At 44.2% G+C, this 14,278-nt stretch overlaps 1 protein-coding gene across 1 annotated transcript in view; it reads left to right on the top strand.

Moving 5' to 3' along the window:
- LAPTM4B (lysosomal protein transmembrane 4 beta) overlaps positions 1-13,826 on the top strand; it is a 44,673-nt gene extending 30,847 nt beyond the window's left edge. Inside the window, exon 6 of the mRNA XM_021712127.1 lies at positions 13,345-13,826. Within this exon, the coding sequence (XP_021567802.1) occupies positions 13,345-13,422 (78 nt within the window). The 3' untranslated portion in view covers positions 13,423-13,826. The remainder of the gene's footprint in view (positions 1-13,344) is intronic.
- The last annotated feature ends 452 nt before the right edge of the window (positions 13,827-14,278 follow it).

The following is a 14,278-nucleotide window of genomic DNA, read 5'->3' as shown; positions in this document are numbered from 1 at the left end:
GTGAGAGCTTTAGGAGGGGTGGGGGCAGAGAGCTGTAGGAGGGATGGGGGAGAACTTTATGAGGGGTGGATTGGAAGAGCTGTGGGAGGGATGGGGGAGAGAGCTGCAGGTGGGTGGGGCAGACAGCTGTAGGAGGGGTGAGGGGAGAGCTGTAGGAGCTGGTTGATAGTTGATCCCTGATGGCATATGAGGTAGCACTATTTCTTCTTCAGGATCTTGGATTATAACTGGACATAAAACCACCCCCCCATGCGGGGTGGGGCCACACCTTGATGGTTTCTGGCTTAACCAACCCCCCCTAGACAGGGTATCCACTGTGTTCTCCAGCAGGGTCCAGTACCTTCAGTGATGCACTACTCTGCTTTACCTGCTATGCTACTCCCTCCCTCTAGTGTTTGCATTGTGGGTTTTCCTTGACACTGTGTAGCCGCGCCACCCTGCGTGCACCTCCCCTTCCACCCCAGGTTCTCTGTGAGTGCTTTACATAAATTAACTCAGTTTAACTGACCAAGTCCTTTGAGGTAGGTCCTATGATTGCATTTTACAAGAGAGGAAATAGGAAATGGAGACACCAAATGGGTGTCCTCCCGAGATCCCTGTGGGCCAGCGAGTGGCAGTAGGCAGTAGGGTGATTACAGTGTGAGCAGCCTGGCTCCGTTCTGTTCTGACCACTCATCTCCTGAATTGATGTTGGCTGGACTGCATCTGGGACCTTGTTATCACCACAGCGCCTGACTGTGTTTGCCTAAGAATGAGGGAGGAGTGAGACAGGTGGACACTTGTTCATTTAGAAGATTCATCTCAAGTACAGTCATAAACTTTAAAAGCATTGGGGGCTGGGCATGGTGGCTCACGTTTGTAATCCCAACACTTTTGGGGGTGGCAGAGGTGAGAGGATTACCTGAGCCCCCAGGGGTTTGAGACCAGCCTGGGCAACTTGGCTTAACCTCTTCTCTACAATAAATCACACATTTAACCAGGCGTAGTTGCACACACCTGTAGTCCCAGCTACTCATGAGGCTGAGGCAGGATTGCCTGAGCCCAGTGAGCCATGACTGTGGTGATCATGCCATTTGCGCTCCAGCCTGGGTGGCAGAGTGAGACCCCAACTCAATACAAAATAAAAAGCAGTGAGACTTTCCGGTTTTTGTTTGTTTGCTAGTTTTCGCTTTTTAGCACAGTGCCCGGTAGGAGTGGGTGACTCAGAGAAAAGAAGTGGCAGAAAAGGTTAGAAGTAAACTTTTCAGCACCAGGGCACCTGCCTTATCTAAAATTGTACTGTACAGTCCTGCTTCCTTTACCCCAGCCCACTCATTTTCCTGATGATGTCTCACATGAAGATGACTCAGATATACTTGTCTGTTGAGTTTTTTGTTGTTGTTGCTTGAGTAGGGAGTCGCACTCTGTCACCCAGGCTGGAGTGCAATGGCATGCTCACAGCCTTCCAAGTAGCCTAAAACACAGATGTGTGCTATCATGCCCAGATGATTTTTTTTTTATTTATGGTAGAGACGAGGTCTCGCCAACTTGCCCAGGCTGGTCTTGAACCCCTGGACTCAGGCAATCCTCTCATCTTCACCTTCCAAAGTACTGGGATTGCAGGTGTGAGCCACTGTGCTTGGCTTTATGTTAAAACCATAACTTTATGTTTTGGTTTTAACATAAAGGCCTCTGGGTGAGAATGGAGTAGTTCCTCCTGAGAGCCCTTCCTTGACTGAGGTTCAGACTGACAATGCATTAGCTTGGCTCATATTTCTAATCTTGTGCATACTATTCTCCGATTAGCAAAATGTAGCACTTTTTAGACGTCCTGGTCTGCTAGAAGTGATCTCCAAGCCATATAACTTTCCAGTTATTTCATCCAGAGCAACATTTGAAAAAATGACATGTACACTCTGAAATGTTAGGAGGCTTTGAGTCTGGGGTTCTTGAGGTGTGTGGAGAATGGACGTCTGGAGCAATTAGATCAACACTCTGCTATTTGAAACCTAAAGTTCTGGAAGAACATTTCAAATAAACTGATTTCATTGTGAACCATATTTTACTTTAAAACACACACAGAACTTGACTTCTTATTTAATCACAGGTGCCTCAAACAGTCCATATCAGTTTTACCCTGGGGACAAACAAGGCATTGAATTTTAGCTTTTAACATTCTAGGATGGGTTCCTGGGAATGTATCTTAAGGAAGTAATAAAAATGTGTAAGATGTTCATGCAGCATTGTTTTTAATAGCAAAAGTGTCCAATCGTCTTTGTAAAATGTCTTTATAGCCAGAAAAATCATTATTAGCAGCAGAAGAAAGACTTGTGACGTTTTGAAAAGCAGAATATAGTATCGTGATTATAGCTATGAAGAGACCCAGCTTGTAGACACAGATTAGATTGTAACAGGGAATTAATAGGGGGTATTGGGAGAATGAGGAGTTGTTTCTCCCTTTCCATTAGCACGGGGGAGGGAGGAAGGGAATGGTGTGAGCGGCAGAGTCAGGTAAGATGGGAGCCTGAGTCTGATTCTAAGCAGTTCTTGCGGCCCTGCTTTCCAACCCATGTCCTCTGGCAGCAGCTGAGCACTGCAGAGCGGGGGCCCCCTGGAGTGGTGTATAGTCAGGGAGGCGATGTGTACAGTAGGTGGCGTCGCACATTCAGGCTTGGGGATACAGAGGAAGTCGCTGAGATGCCTCTGATAGGGTTACTGTGATGATACTACACTGCTCGTGTCTTCTGTTTCCTTGGTATGTAAATATCTAATATTTAAATATCATAAATATTTAAATGCACCAAACCATTTTAACTTTCAGTATGGGCTGCTGTTATTTTGGCATTTTTGCCTAAATATCTTGCCAGTGGGAAATGTTGGCTCCAATTCAGAAGATTTCTGTATTGTGAGTTCTGTTATGAATACAGTCTATCAGAGAAGTTGGATAGTTTCTCTGCTGAGAAGTAGGGAAATAATGACTTCTTCCTGTATTATCAGGAGAGGATAACTCAGAGCAATTTTGCAGTGAGTCAGGGTTAAAATCAACTGCCTTATTTGCTTTTGGAAAAGATTTCTTACTATAGGTAAGGGGATGCTTTCTCATTAGAATTCCCCCATATGTGTTTCCCCCATCTCCTGGTATACTGGATGGATTGAGTACAAGCTGCCATCATTAGCAGCTTGCAACATTATATTAGATACCCCTTATTGTAAAGTACTGACAATTACAAGGCCCAGCTTAAATTGAGAGATGTGGCCAGACATGGTGGCTCAAATGGTGTTAATTCTAGCTCATTTTGGGAGACTGAGATGAGGGAATTGCCTGAGCCTACGGGTTTGAGAACAGCCTGGGCAACTTGGCAAGACCTCATCTTTACAATATGTCAAAAAATAGCCGGGCATGGTAGCATATGCCTGTAGTTCTGGCTATTTGGAAGACTGAGGCAGAAGGATTGCCAGAGCCCAGCAAGTTGACGCTGGGGTGGCTGTGACTGTGCCACTGCACTCCAGCCTGGGCGACAGAGTGAGACTCTGACTCAAAAAAAGATTGAGAGATGTTAAAATATACAGAGATGGATACTTTAGAATAAAAAACATGGGAGTTATGTTTGCGTTATTTATATATTACAGGTGGAGGCTTTCAAAAAGTCTGGAAACAGTTAATCTAAAACCTTAGAAATAAACCCAGACTTTGTGATGATTCTATGGCAAATGCCCAAATGGTTATTTAATTTAATTTAATTTAATTTTATTTATTTATTTTTTTGAGTTGGAGTCTCACTCTGTCGCCCAAACTGGAGTACAGTGGCCGCTCCCGGCCACCACAGCCTCAACCTGCTGGGCTCCAGCGATTCTTCCGCCTCAGCCTTTCAAGTAGCTGGAACAGGCGCGCGCTACCACGCCCGGCTAATTTATTTATTGTAGAGATAAGGTCTCACCGAGTTGCCTGGGCGGGTCTTGAACCCACAGGCTCAGGCAATCCACTCACCTTGGAGTCCCAAAGCGCTGGGATTACAGGCTGAGCCACCGAGCCTGGCTCCAAATGGTTATTTTGGTTACTCATGGAGATTTATGATTCAACAATCTCCCCTTTCGTGTTTGGTCTGAGTAAAGGAAGTTCACATAAATAGGCAAATGTGCTGTGACCAATTTAAGACAAAACATTTAATGTAAGCACTGTATGTTTTAAGCAAGATGCATTGTAGACGACTAGACATGCAGCAAATGGTGATAAAGGAGAAAATAAATATTTTGGCCATTTGAGATTAATTTAAATGGAACTTTGGAAGATTTAAGTGCCAAATAATGAGATTGTTTGGAGGCTGTGTACTTTCTCATCTGACAGGATCATACCTTCCAAGGTCACAATTCAGGGCAATGTTTTTCCCTAGTACAGGCAATCTTTATATAGGGCCAGATAGTAAATATTTCAGGTTTTGTGGGCCATGTGGTCTGTGTCATAACTATTCAATTCTGCTGTTATCGCTCAAAGGCAGACTTAGACAGTATGTAAATAAGTGTGACTGTCTCTCAATAAAACTTTTTTGGTGAATACTGAAACTTGAATTTCATATAATTTATCACATCATAAAGCATTTTTCTTTCTTTTTTCTTCTTTTTTTTAATCCTTTAAATGATGAAAAAGCAGTTCTTAGCTTCCAGGTCATCCAAAAAACAAGTAACAGGTCCTATTTTACCTACATAATTTACTTTACTGGACCCAGGCTTAGGCTTGTGTTTTCTAGGCAATTATAGGCCAGCTATTTGAACCATTTCAGAGAAGTTGCAGCCCTGACTTTCAGCCTAGATAGATCAGAGTTGAGCTTTCCTCTGCAAAAGAACTGACAGACAGCGTCCCCTAATCTTTGGGTTCTTTCTAAGGTTATCTTTTTCCTGCAAAAATTTTAGTGCTCCCATATGTATTGTCTAAATCAAGCTTATATTTAACAAACTATAGTGGAAAATCAATAAAGGAATCATTTGCTTAGAAAACAGTTGCTAAAGTCTTGAAAAACAGTAGCGGAGGCTATAATGTACAGTATTACTTGCTGCCTTTCATATAAAGATCCATGGTATAAAATCCTATTCTAGTTTACTACCTGAAAAAAACTAGCACATTTCTTTCTTTCCCCCTTCTCTGTTTCTCTCTATCAATCTATCTTTGTATATGTAGAAATGAAAACCTCAAAACCCAATACATTGCCATTTGGCCTTATTTTGGGGTCATTTTAACACTCAGTTATCTTATTTTGCATGTTGTTGTAATACTGGAACTCACTTCACAGTCAGTGCAGTGTGGCACTGGTCTCGTGCTCATGGACTTCACTGGTCTTGCCATGTTCCTTCCATGCCGAAGCAACTGACATCCTAGTTTTCTCGTTTCTGTTGGTGTTTTGGGTACTTCTAGATTATGTTTCAACTTGGAGGTTGGGTTTCACAGGACTGGAGGATTTCTCTATGAAAACATGTTAACTCCAAGGTATTAACGTCAAACAGCACGGTTGCTTTATTTAGTGTCTGTACTGCACATGTTCAGTCCCTACTGCCCTTCCTTGTGTTGAAACTCACCTCTTGAGTTGAGCTTGCTTTTAGGCTGCAGAAGCACATAGGCAAACCCGTGGCTTACCTGGGAAAACCACAGGATTGGGGTAGGTCTTTGCCCGCCCACATCCTTAGATGACTGATTTCCTCTTTCTATCATGACTGCTATGATAATCCACATATACCGGGGCGGGGGGGGGGTTGCCAAAAAATGTATACCTATTTTAAGAGATGGTCGCCATAAACAGAAGTGTCTGGACACTGATGGTAACCACTTTGAGCACCTCTTGTAATTGCAGAAGTCAAACGTGACTTATGTTCATCTTACTGAGTATGACAGTATATACAGGGTGCCAAAAAAATACATACACATTTTAAGAAAGGAAAAAAACTGTATTAAAATTGTAATACTAAATATAGACTAATAACAAGTTTGACTTCTGCATTTACAAGAGGTACTCATAGTGGTTACCTTCAACGTTCAGATACTCCTGATTATGGTGGACTAAAAATAATACATAGATAGCATCTCTTAAAATATGTATACATTTTGGGAACTGTGTGTGGGGTGGGGGGAGATTGTTTGTTTTAAAATGTCTATCACCCAGCCTGGGGTACAGTGGCACTACACCCGACTCACAATTATATTTTTAAAGCAATTCTCTCACCTCTGCCTCCCAAAGTGCTGGGATGACAGTTTACTCCCATATTTAAAAATAATGTGACTATATTGCTTATTATTGATGGTCCATTTGAGATAGCTTTTGACCTCTCAGATTTTTTGCTTATGTCATCAGTTAGTGTTAACTATGATTCTGTGTGAATCTGTGAATATTGTTCAGCACAGAGCCCTGTAGTGCACATTCCCTTTCTTGTGCAACTCCTATTTTTCCCTACCTAACATTTGCCTTGTTTTTCAATTGCCAAGGTTTTTACCTTCTACCTAGCCCCAGTCCTTTCGAAGTGGCTATTGGATCTGTCAAGTACCTATTAGTGTTATTTTCTAAAAGTTTGACTCTGTAAGGTCATCTGTCAGTTCTCTTTCTTTCCTGAGGCTTCTCCTTGTCCTGCTGCAGGGTAGATGAGGTGCCACACAGTTGTCATCTGGGCCTTGATTTCATTTCAGCGTTACCTCTCCTTATCAGGATGTGGGGAGCCAGTGAGCACTACCACGCAATCATCTTGTGCCTTATACTGCGGGGCCATTTCCCCCCAGTCTTAGACCCCAGAATCTCCAAGGATATTTTTTTGAGAACCTGATGAAAACTCTGGACACTCTCCCCAGGAAAATAAACATATACAAGATGCAGTTGAATACTTTTGGGAATGTAATGCTGCCATCTGTAGAGTTCTAAATAAGCCTTTTAGTGACTTCACTCTAATGTAGTAAAAGTCCAATTCTAACCATGGTACCCAAACATTTCCTATTTTTACCAAAATAGTTCTTTTCTCTTGAGCATTTTATCATTTATTATTTGGTGAAGCGGGTTCATTTCCCAGATTTTCAATGACTTGTGGATTTATGCACAGTTGGAATCACTTTTATTCTGGGATGTTAGATTTTGCAGCCTCTGCCGTTGCTTTATTTCTCCTGCTAACAGTTCTATATGTTGATGTAGCTAAGAAGAATGGGGTTTCCTCTGGTACCACTCCAGTCTTTGTTGAGTTGATCTGAAATGAGTGATGAGCTGCTTTCCCACCAGCGGTCTTTCACCTAGTATGACAACTCCAATAGAAGAGACATTATATAGAGACAGATGGTAATCTTCCTAATGAAGTTCTGAGTCATTAGCAAGAGGGATCCTTCCCTCTATGTGGAAGAGAATTCTACTGTCATAGACTCCATAGCTAAGATCGTGTTTAGACAAACTCCAGGGGACTGTGCTTAGGTTAGAATTGCTTGGAGGAAAGCAGTGTGTGTTTGAGGTTTCTGACTAATGAATTTGTGTTTATCTGCTTGCTGAGTAGCTGCTGCTTGCCAGGCAATGGCTTTAAAAGCAGGACATGACCTATATTCTTAGTCCTCAGAGATTATTTTTTGGTCATTCATTTTGAATTGTTCAGTTCTTAAAAACAAAATAAGAGACTGGATTTAACTATATGCCAACTTCTAAAACTGTCATAATGATACAGTCATCACCACTTTTGCTGTATGGCATCTTAATGAGCATATTTTCTCAGATTTTGAAGTACTTCATCGATCCTTTTTGAAAAGAAAAATAGCAAGTGTTTGTAGTCAGTATTGACAGACTACAATAGAAACAGTGTGGCAGTCCTGTCTTCACCAGCCCTTCCTTTAAATCCACGGGTGTTGGGAGGCTGAGGTGAGTGGATTGCCTGAGCCTGCGTGTTCGAGACCCACCTGGGCAACTTGGCGCGACTTCCTCTCTACAGTAAAATCAAAAATTAGCCGGGCGTGGTAGCGCATGCCTGTAGTTCCAGCTACTTGGAAGGCTGAGGCGGAAGGATCGTCAGAGCCCAGCAGGCTGAGGCTGTGGTGACTGTGAGTGTGCCACTCCACTCTAGCCTGGGTGACAGACCCCGACTCGGGGGAAAAAAAAAATCAGGGGTGTTGAGCTGAGGCTGTGGTGGCTGTGACTGTGCCACTCCACTCTAGCCTGGGTGACAGAGTGAGACTCCAACTCAAAAAAAAAAAAAATCAAGGGTGTCCAGCCGGGTGTGGTGGCTCACGCCTATAACCAGCACTTTGGGAGTCTGAGGCAAGAGGATTGCCTGAGCCCAGCAGTTCAAGACCAGCCTGGACAACATACAAGACCTCATCTCTACCATAAATCAAAAATTAGCTGGACGTGGTGGCACATGCCTGTAGTTCCGGCTACTTGGAAGGCTGAGGCAGAAGGATCCCCTGAGCCCAGCAGGTTGAGGCTGTGGTGGCTGTGCATGTGCCACTCCACTCTAGCCTGGGTGACAGAATGAGACTCTGACTCAAAAAAAAAAAAAATGGTCAAGGTGTTGAACCTTTTGGCTTCCCTGGGCCCCATCCAGTAAAGAGAAATTGTCTTGGACCACACATAAATTATATAATATAGTTAATGTATATACATAATAAGACTTAAAACAATTTTTTTTATTATAAAGATTGCAAATATAAAACCAGTGGGAAATTTGACCTTGTTTTTGTAAAAGTAATCCATGTCTGCTTCGATGGAAGTGGTTGCCATTCTTAGGGCGTTCTCAAGGTGCTCATCAGAAGTGTTTGAATTTTGCTCTTCGTGTGCTTCTTAATTGAAAACAGCTGCTCACAAATGTATGCGCTGCTAAAAATCGATGTCATGAATAAGGAGTGATTGTGAACTTCAAAAATGGAACGAACTACGCACAGGACCATGAAGAAGATAGATACCAGAAAACACATGATGTTAAAAGATTTTGTGGCACCACATTATTAACTGTCCTGAGCTGTATGCCTGCTTTAAATCATCAACAGTATCAGCATCTTTTAGATAAAAAGAAGGTGCTGACCCTACAAGGATTTAAAATGAATTCCAGGTGGAAAGGGGTCAAGAGGTCATGTGAAGAATATTTTACAGTCAGCAGTGAGCATTTGAGTATGTGGTGATGGAAAAGTGAAAACAAGGGAGGGTATCAGAAACTTTGGTGAGAGAAATTCTCCTCCAGGCATCTTGACCTTCCAGTCAAGGGTCGAAGGCAATAGAACCTTTGAAAGAAAAGGCTCTTAGTATGTTAAAGTACTGGTTTAAATTGGAACTTTAAAAAAGTTTGAAAATGAATAGCAAGAAATAATGACAGATCATCATATTTGATGTAAGTGTTTTAGCTGGGCTCGGTGGCTCAGCCTGTAATCCCGTGCCTTTGGGAGGCTGAGGTGAGTGGATTGCCTGAGCCCGCGGGTTCGAGACCCGCCAGGGCAACTTGGTAAGAACTCATCTCTACAATAAATCAAAAAATTAGCCGGGCATGGTAGCACGCGCCTATAGTTCCAGCTACTTGGAAGGCTGAGGTGGAAGGATCGCTGGAGCCCGGCAGGTCGAGGCTGCGGTGGCCGGGAGCGGCCACTGCAGTCCAGTATGGGCGACAGAGTGAGACTCCAACTCAAAAAAAAAAAAAAGTAAGAGTTTTATTTTGGCAAAGCAAGTTTGTAGCATATGTATATTCTTTCTTTTAAAGAAAATTTTGTTGGACTTCAGTGAATATTTTTGGAGAATATGGTTTGAGTTTTGCATTTTCCTCAGAAAAAAGATGTTGAATATGATGGCTGATTTAACTTCTCTTTAAGTAGTTCTACTGTGTTTTAGGGTAATTTCTCCAAAGATAATGATAAATGTGAATCAGTTAATTGTTTAATGTGGTGGAACATTGTGCTGAAGCACAGTCATGCTAAGTATAATATTTCTGGTGTTGATCACAGCTGTTTCTGCTTGTTATAGGTTACTGTATCTAGTGTGCATGCATATACAGGCACACCTGTGCCCACAGGTTTGCTGGGGCTCAGTCCCAAAGTCAGACGTGCATTTGCAGGGAAGAGAGCCCTTGTTTTTAGAGGATACATTTCTTGCCCCCTCAGCTCTGGCTGAGACAGGATTTGTAATGGAGGGGCTGCTGTTAGAGCCTGGGTGGACCTCAAGGCGGGCCAGGAGGCTCTCTTCATGCTCTGACCCTCCTCTGTCTTTCCACCTCCAGCTTCAAAACATTCTTCCGGAAGGGTTCCATAACAAACCCCTTGCAGACCCAGAAAGTACCCTGCTTCAACCTCCCTGTTAACCTCCCTTTGGGAATGTCATCCTCCTTACCCCACACCTGGTCGTCTCCTGCCATCCTATGAGAGGCTTCTTGGACCCTCCACCCAACCCGAGTGGGTTGTCCTTCTCTGTTTGTGAACATCTTGTCTATCCTCACATGCTGATCATGCTGACTTTGACCTGTTTTGCCGGACTCTCTGCCTCCACCAGACCGTAAGGCCCTTAGGAGACAGGAATGTGCTTTCTGGTTCAAGCTGCCGCTCCTGGGGGCCGGGGACAGTTGGTGCTCAGTTTATGTTGGCTTGATGGATGTGAGTGGCTGGTTCTTTCTGTGGGGAGAGCACCAGAAGGGTGTCCCTGCCTCGTTTGGCCTCATGCTGTGTGCATCTTGGTACACCTTGCCTTTTCAGCATGCATTGAACATTTGCCCCCAGGCTGTGCCTTGGGGAGCGCCTGCAGTTTAAAATACATAGGGTGCAGGTGCAAGGTCACCACCTCTTTTGGGAGCCAAGGCCCTGAAGCTGCCAGGGCCCGTTGCCGCTGCCTATGTTACTGTGCCCTTATCTGCCTCTCACTTGCCAGCTCCCATGTCTCCAGCCTGCTTGGGGCTGAGCCTGGTCATTTCTTTTTACCAGCTGACCCTGTTAAGCCTTGTCAGTAGGGGGCACTGGAGGAGGGAGGGGTTTTCTCTTCCTGCTTCCTGTGTGCTCCTGCGGAGCAGGTGGATCTTGTTGACAGTGGCCCCCAGGTTCACAGCAGTGGTGGCACCTCCTCAAGCCAGGCTTCCCTATCACACACCCGCAGTAGGTGGTTTCCGGGGCAAGTGGCACCTCCTGGGAACCACTCACTTGTGAACTGGTCAGCAACATCTCAGCAGGTGTTTTGCATACTGGCCACTGCCTGGTTCAGCCAGAAAGCTTCTCTACCACCCAAGGAGTTTCAGCCTCACCCCCTCCAACAGTGTCTCCTCCCAGCCTTGGGGAGGGGACCTTTCAATGCGCCTGTTTCTACTGTGGGTGCCCTCCCTCAACACCAGCGTCCACTAGCGCCCCCCCCAGTCGATTGCTCATTTTCTTCAGTCCTCTGTTAGTAAATCGTTATTAAACTTTGTCTGGATTACTGTGTGGCTTGTATCCTGATTGGAGCCTAACCAGTAGACACCCTCTGCCTAGGTGGCCAGCGCCTCTTCCCCACTGAATGAACAAACCCACACAGGTTCTTCAGGGCCAGCCTGATGGCGCCTCAGTCATTAATCTGCAATCTTCTGAGTCCTACTGTCAAATAGACACTGGGTCCATTCTCAGGGCTTCAGCCCCACGGGAGGCCCAAGACTAAAAGGAGAGAAGCAGAAATGAAGTGTGTTGTGTTAGAGTGCCTGTGTGGGTATATGTGTGTGGGTGCTTGGGAGAGAACTGTGACAAAAACAGAAACTTAGAAAACTTCAGTATTGTCTCTCTAGGAACTGAAAAGATGGATAAATGAAAATTCTTGAAACTGTTGAATAGTACTTTAATTCTAAATGATGTCCTTGACAGAAAACCTAACAAAGTGTAATTTTGTTTGTGAATATTCTTTCTCTTTCCACAAATCACTTTAGGTGTGCCAGGTTTTATTTCATCTTCTCTGAACTTGTAATGGACAGGAATTGTCTTTTATCTTAATTATCTTGTATCCCAGTGCCTGTCACCTAGTAGATGCATAGTAAATATTTGTTGACTGAGTAAAGGGCAATTATGTTGAGTTGATATGCTCTGTTTTGTTTTCTACTACAAGAAAGCCAAGCTGGGCTCGGTGGCTCAGCCTGTAATCCCGTGCTTTGGGATGCTGAGGTGAGTGAATTGCCTGAGCCCGTGGGTTTGAGACCCGCCTGGGCAACTTGGCAAGACCTCATCTCTACAATAAATCAAAAAATTAGCTGGGCATGGTAGCGTGCGCCTGTAGTTCCAGCTACTTGGAAGGCTGAGGCGGAAGGATCACTGGAGCCCAGCAGGGCGAGGCTGTGGTGGCCGGGAGCAGCCACTGCACTCCAGTCTAGGTGACAGAGTGAGACTCCAACTCAAAAAAAAAAAGAAAACCAAAATTAGCTAGTGTTTTCTTATGTTAACAATTCATAAACAATTACAAGATGCTGTTTTGTTTGGGTTTCTTTTTTGAGTTGGAGTCTCATTCCGTCACCCAAGCTGGAGTGCTGTGGCATGCTCATGGCCACTACAGCCTCGACCTGCAGGGCTCAGGCTATCCTTCCGCCTCAAACTTCCGAGTAGCCAGAACTACAGGTGCGTACTACCACGCCCAGCTAATTTTTTGATTTATTATAGAGGTGAGGTTCTACCAAGTTGCCCAGGCTGTTCTCGAACCCGTGGGCTTAGACAATCCTCTCACCTCAGCCTCCCAAAGTGCTAGGATTACAGGCTTGAGCCACCACGCCTGGCCACAAGCTGCTATTTTTGTGCTGAAATATAAACAAGGTGGTTATTCATCAATTTAATGCTGTTTCTTTTCTGTTCCTCTCCAGACATTTACAAATAACATCAGCCATTTCAGATATGTGCCTGGCAGAGTGTTGGGTATTTTATACCCCTCTGATTCTCAGGTATCCATATTTTGCAGATGTGGAAACTCAGGTTAAATAACTTGCCCACCTGCTCTGATAAAATGTGGCAGAGCCAGCTTTTGAGTTCAGGTTAATACCAAACCCTTGGGTCTTCCACTACACCTGAGGGGTCTCCCCGTGATCGTGAGCAGTTCCTGTAGTCAGCCGTGTGTCTGCCTTGTTTGTACATACACACATACGCACTCACCTAGGACTCTTGCTTCCTCCTTATTCCTAGAGATACAGCCCTCCGGCCACCTAAGGCACCATGAACATCCAGGCACATGTATCCAGGGTTAGGAAAACTCAGAGAGGACTTAGAGTCTTTCCCCATTTGCTTTTTTAAGGATTCAAAGAGTTTCTCAACAAAATGTGTCTGCTTGTGGACACTGAACTTGGGCCAGACTATAGAAAATGTTTTTTTGCATAAAAGTCTGGCTGAAACCAAACCTCTGGGGAATGTGTGTCCACTTTTAAGCACTAACTCTTAGCATCCTTCTTTCTCCTCAGGTGCTGTTACCCCCGTACGATGATGCCACCGGGAATGGCGCTGCCAAGGAGCCACCGCCCCCCTATGTGTCTGCCTAAGCAGGAGCTGAGAGCATCAGCTTGGCTTTTCAGAAGTCTGAGCAATCATTCTGTTCTTCTACTTTTGAGATGAGCTCCCTGAGCTGATTTGTTGCTGAAATGCTACATTTTGAAATTTAGATGTTAAGTTGAAACCCTCTGTAGTTTTAAACTTATGCTTTAGCTAGAACACTGTGATCAGTTAGCAGTAGAATTCTTTCTGTGGGGTGGATTGTAACAAGTTTCCCTGGTCTTCCCTTGGCACTGAAACTTCCCCAGAATTTCGATGGACTTCGAGTCAGAAAAGTCTGCTTTTGTATTTGCTGGGCCTGGGCCTTGGGCCATTAGTCCCACTTTATCTCTCTGTTCCATCTTTTGAAAGTGTAAAATAAAAATAAAAATTAGACAATGCTTTTTTCTTTAACCATTCCAGTGTAGAGAGCAAATCTTTATGAAAGCAGGAATGTTCATTGTATAATTATAGCTCTGATTAGGTAAATGGAAGTCCTTATATGTGTGTGTGTTGCAGGAACTTCCATAACCTTCTTTATGGCTTAAATTCAGTGACAGTTTTGAATTTACCGATCAAGGCTTTTCTCCCTATGCTGAATTAAGACCATCAGACACACCAAACAGTGAGAGCAGCACCATCTGGGGACTGTTCTGGTACATCCTGCATCTGGGGCTTGGGGTGGCGCCTCCTCTGTGCTCGAGGGTGGCTTAGACGAGTTCAGCGCTGCATGGGACCTGGTGCTCCTTTTCTCCTGGTCTCCTGTCCCCACCCAGGGTCCCCTTTCAGTAGGTGTTTGGTCCTAGTCTGATTCAAGGAGGATATCCAACTTTATCAAGTGAATTGAGGTACATTTCTGCCTGATAC

This window comes from Carlito syrichta, unplaced genomic scaffold (assembly GCF_000164805.1).
Source record: "Carlito syrichta isolate Samal-C Ts95f unplaced genomic scaffold, Tarsius_syrichta-2.0.1 Scaffold303102, whole genome shotgun sequence".
Classification (NCBI taxonomy): Eukaryota; Metazoa; Chordata; class Mammalia; order Primates; family Tarsiidae; genus Carlito; species Carlito syrichta.
This window is presented reverse-complemented; position numbering and strand designations above follow the sequence as displayed.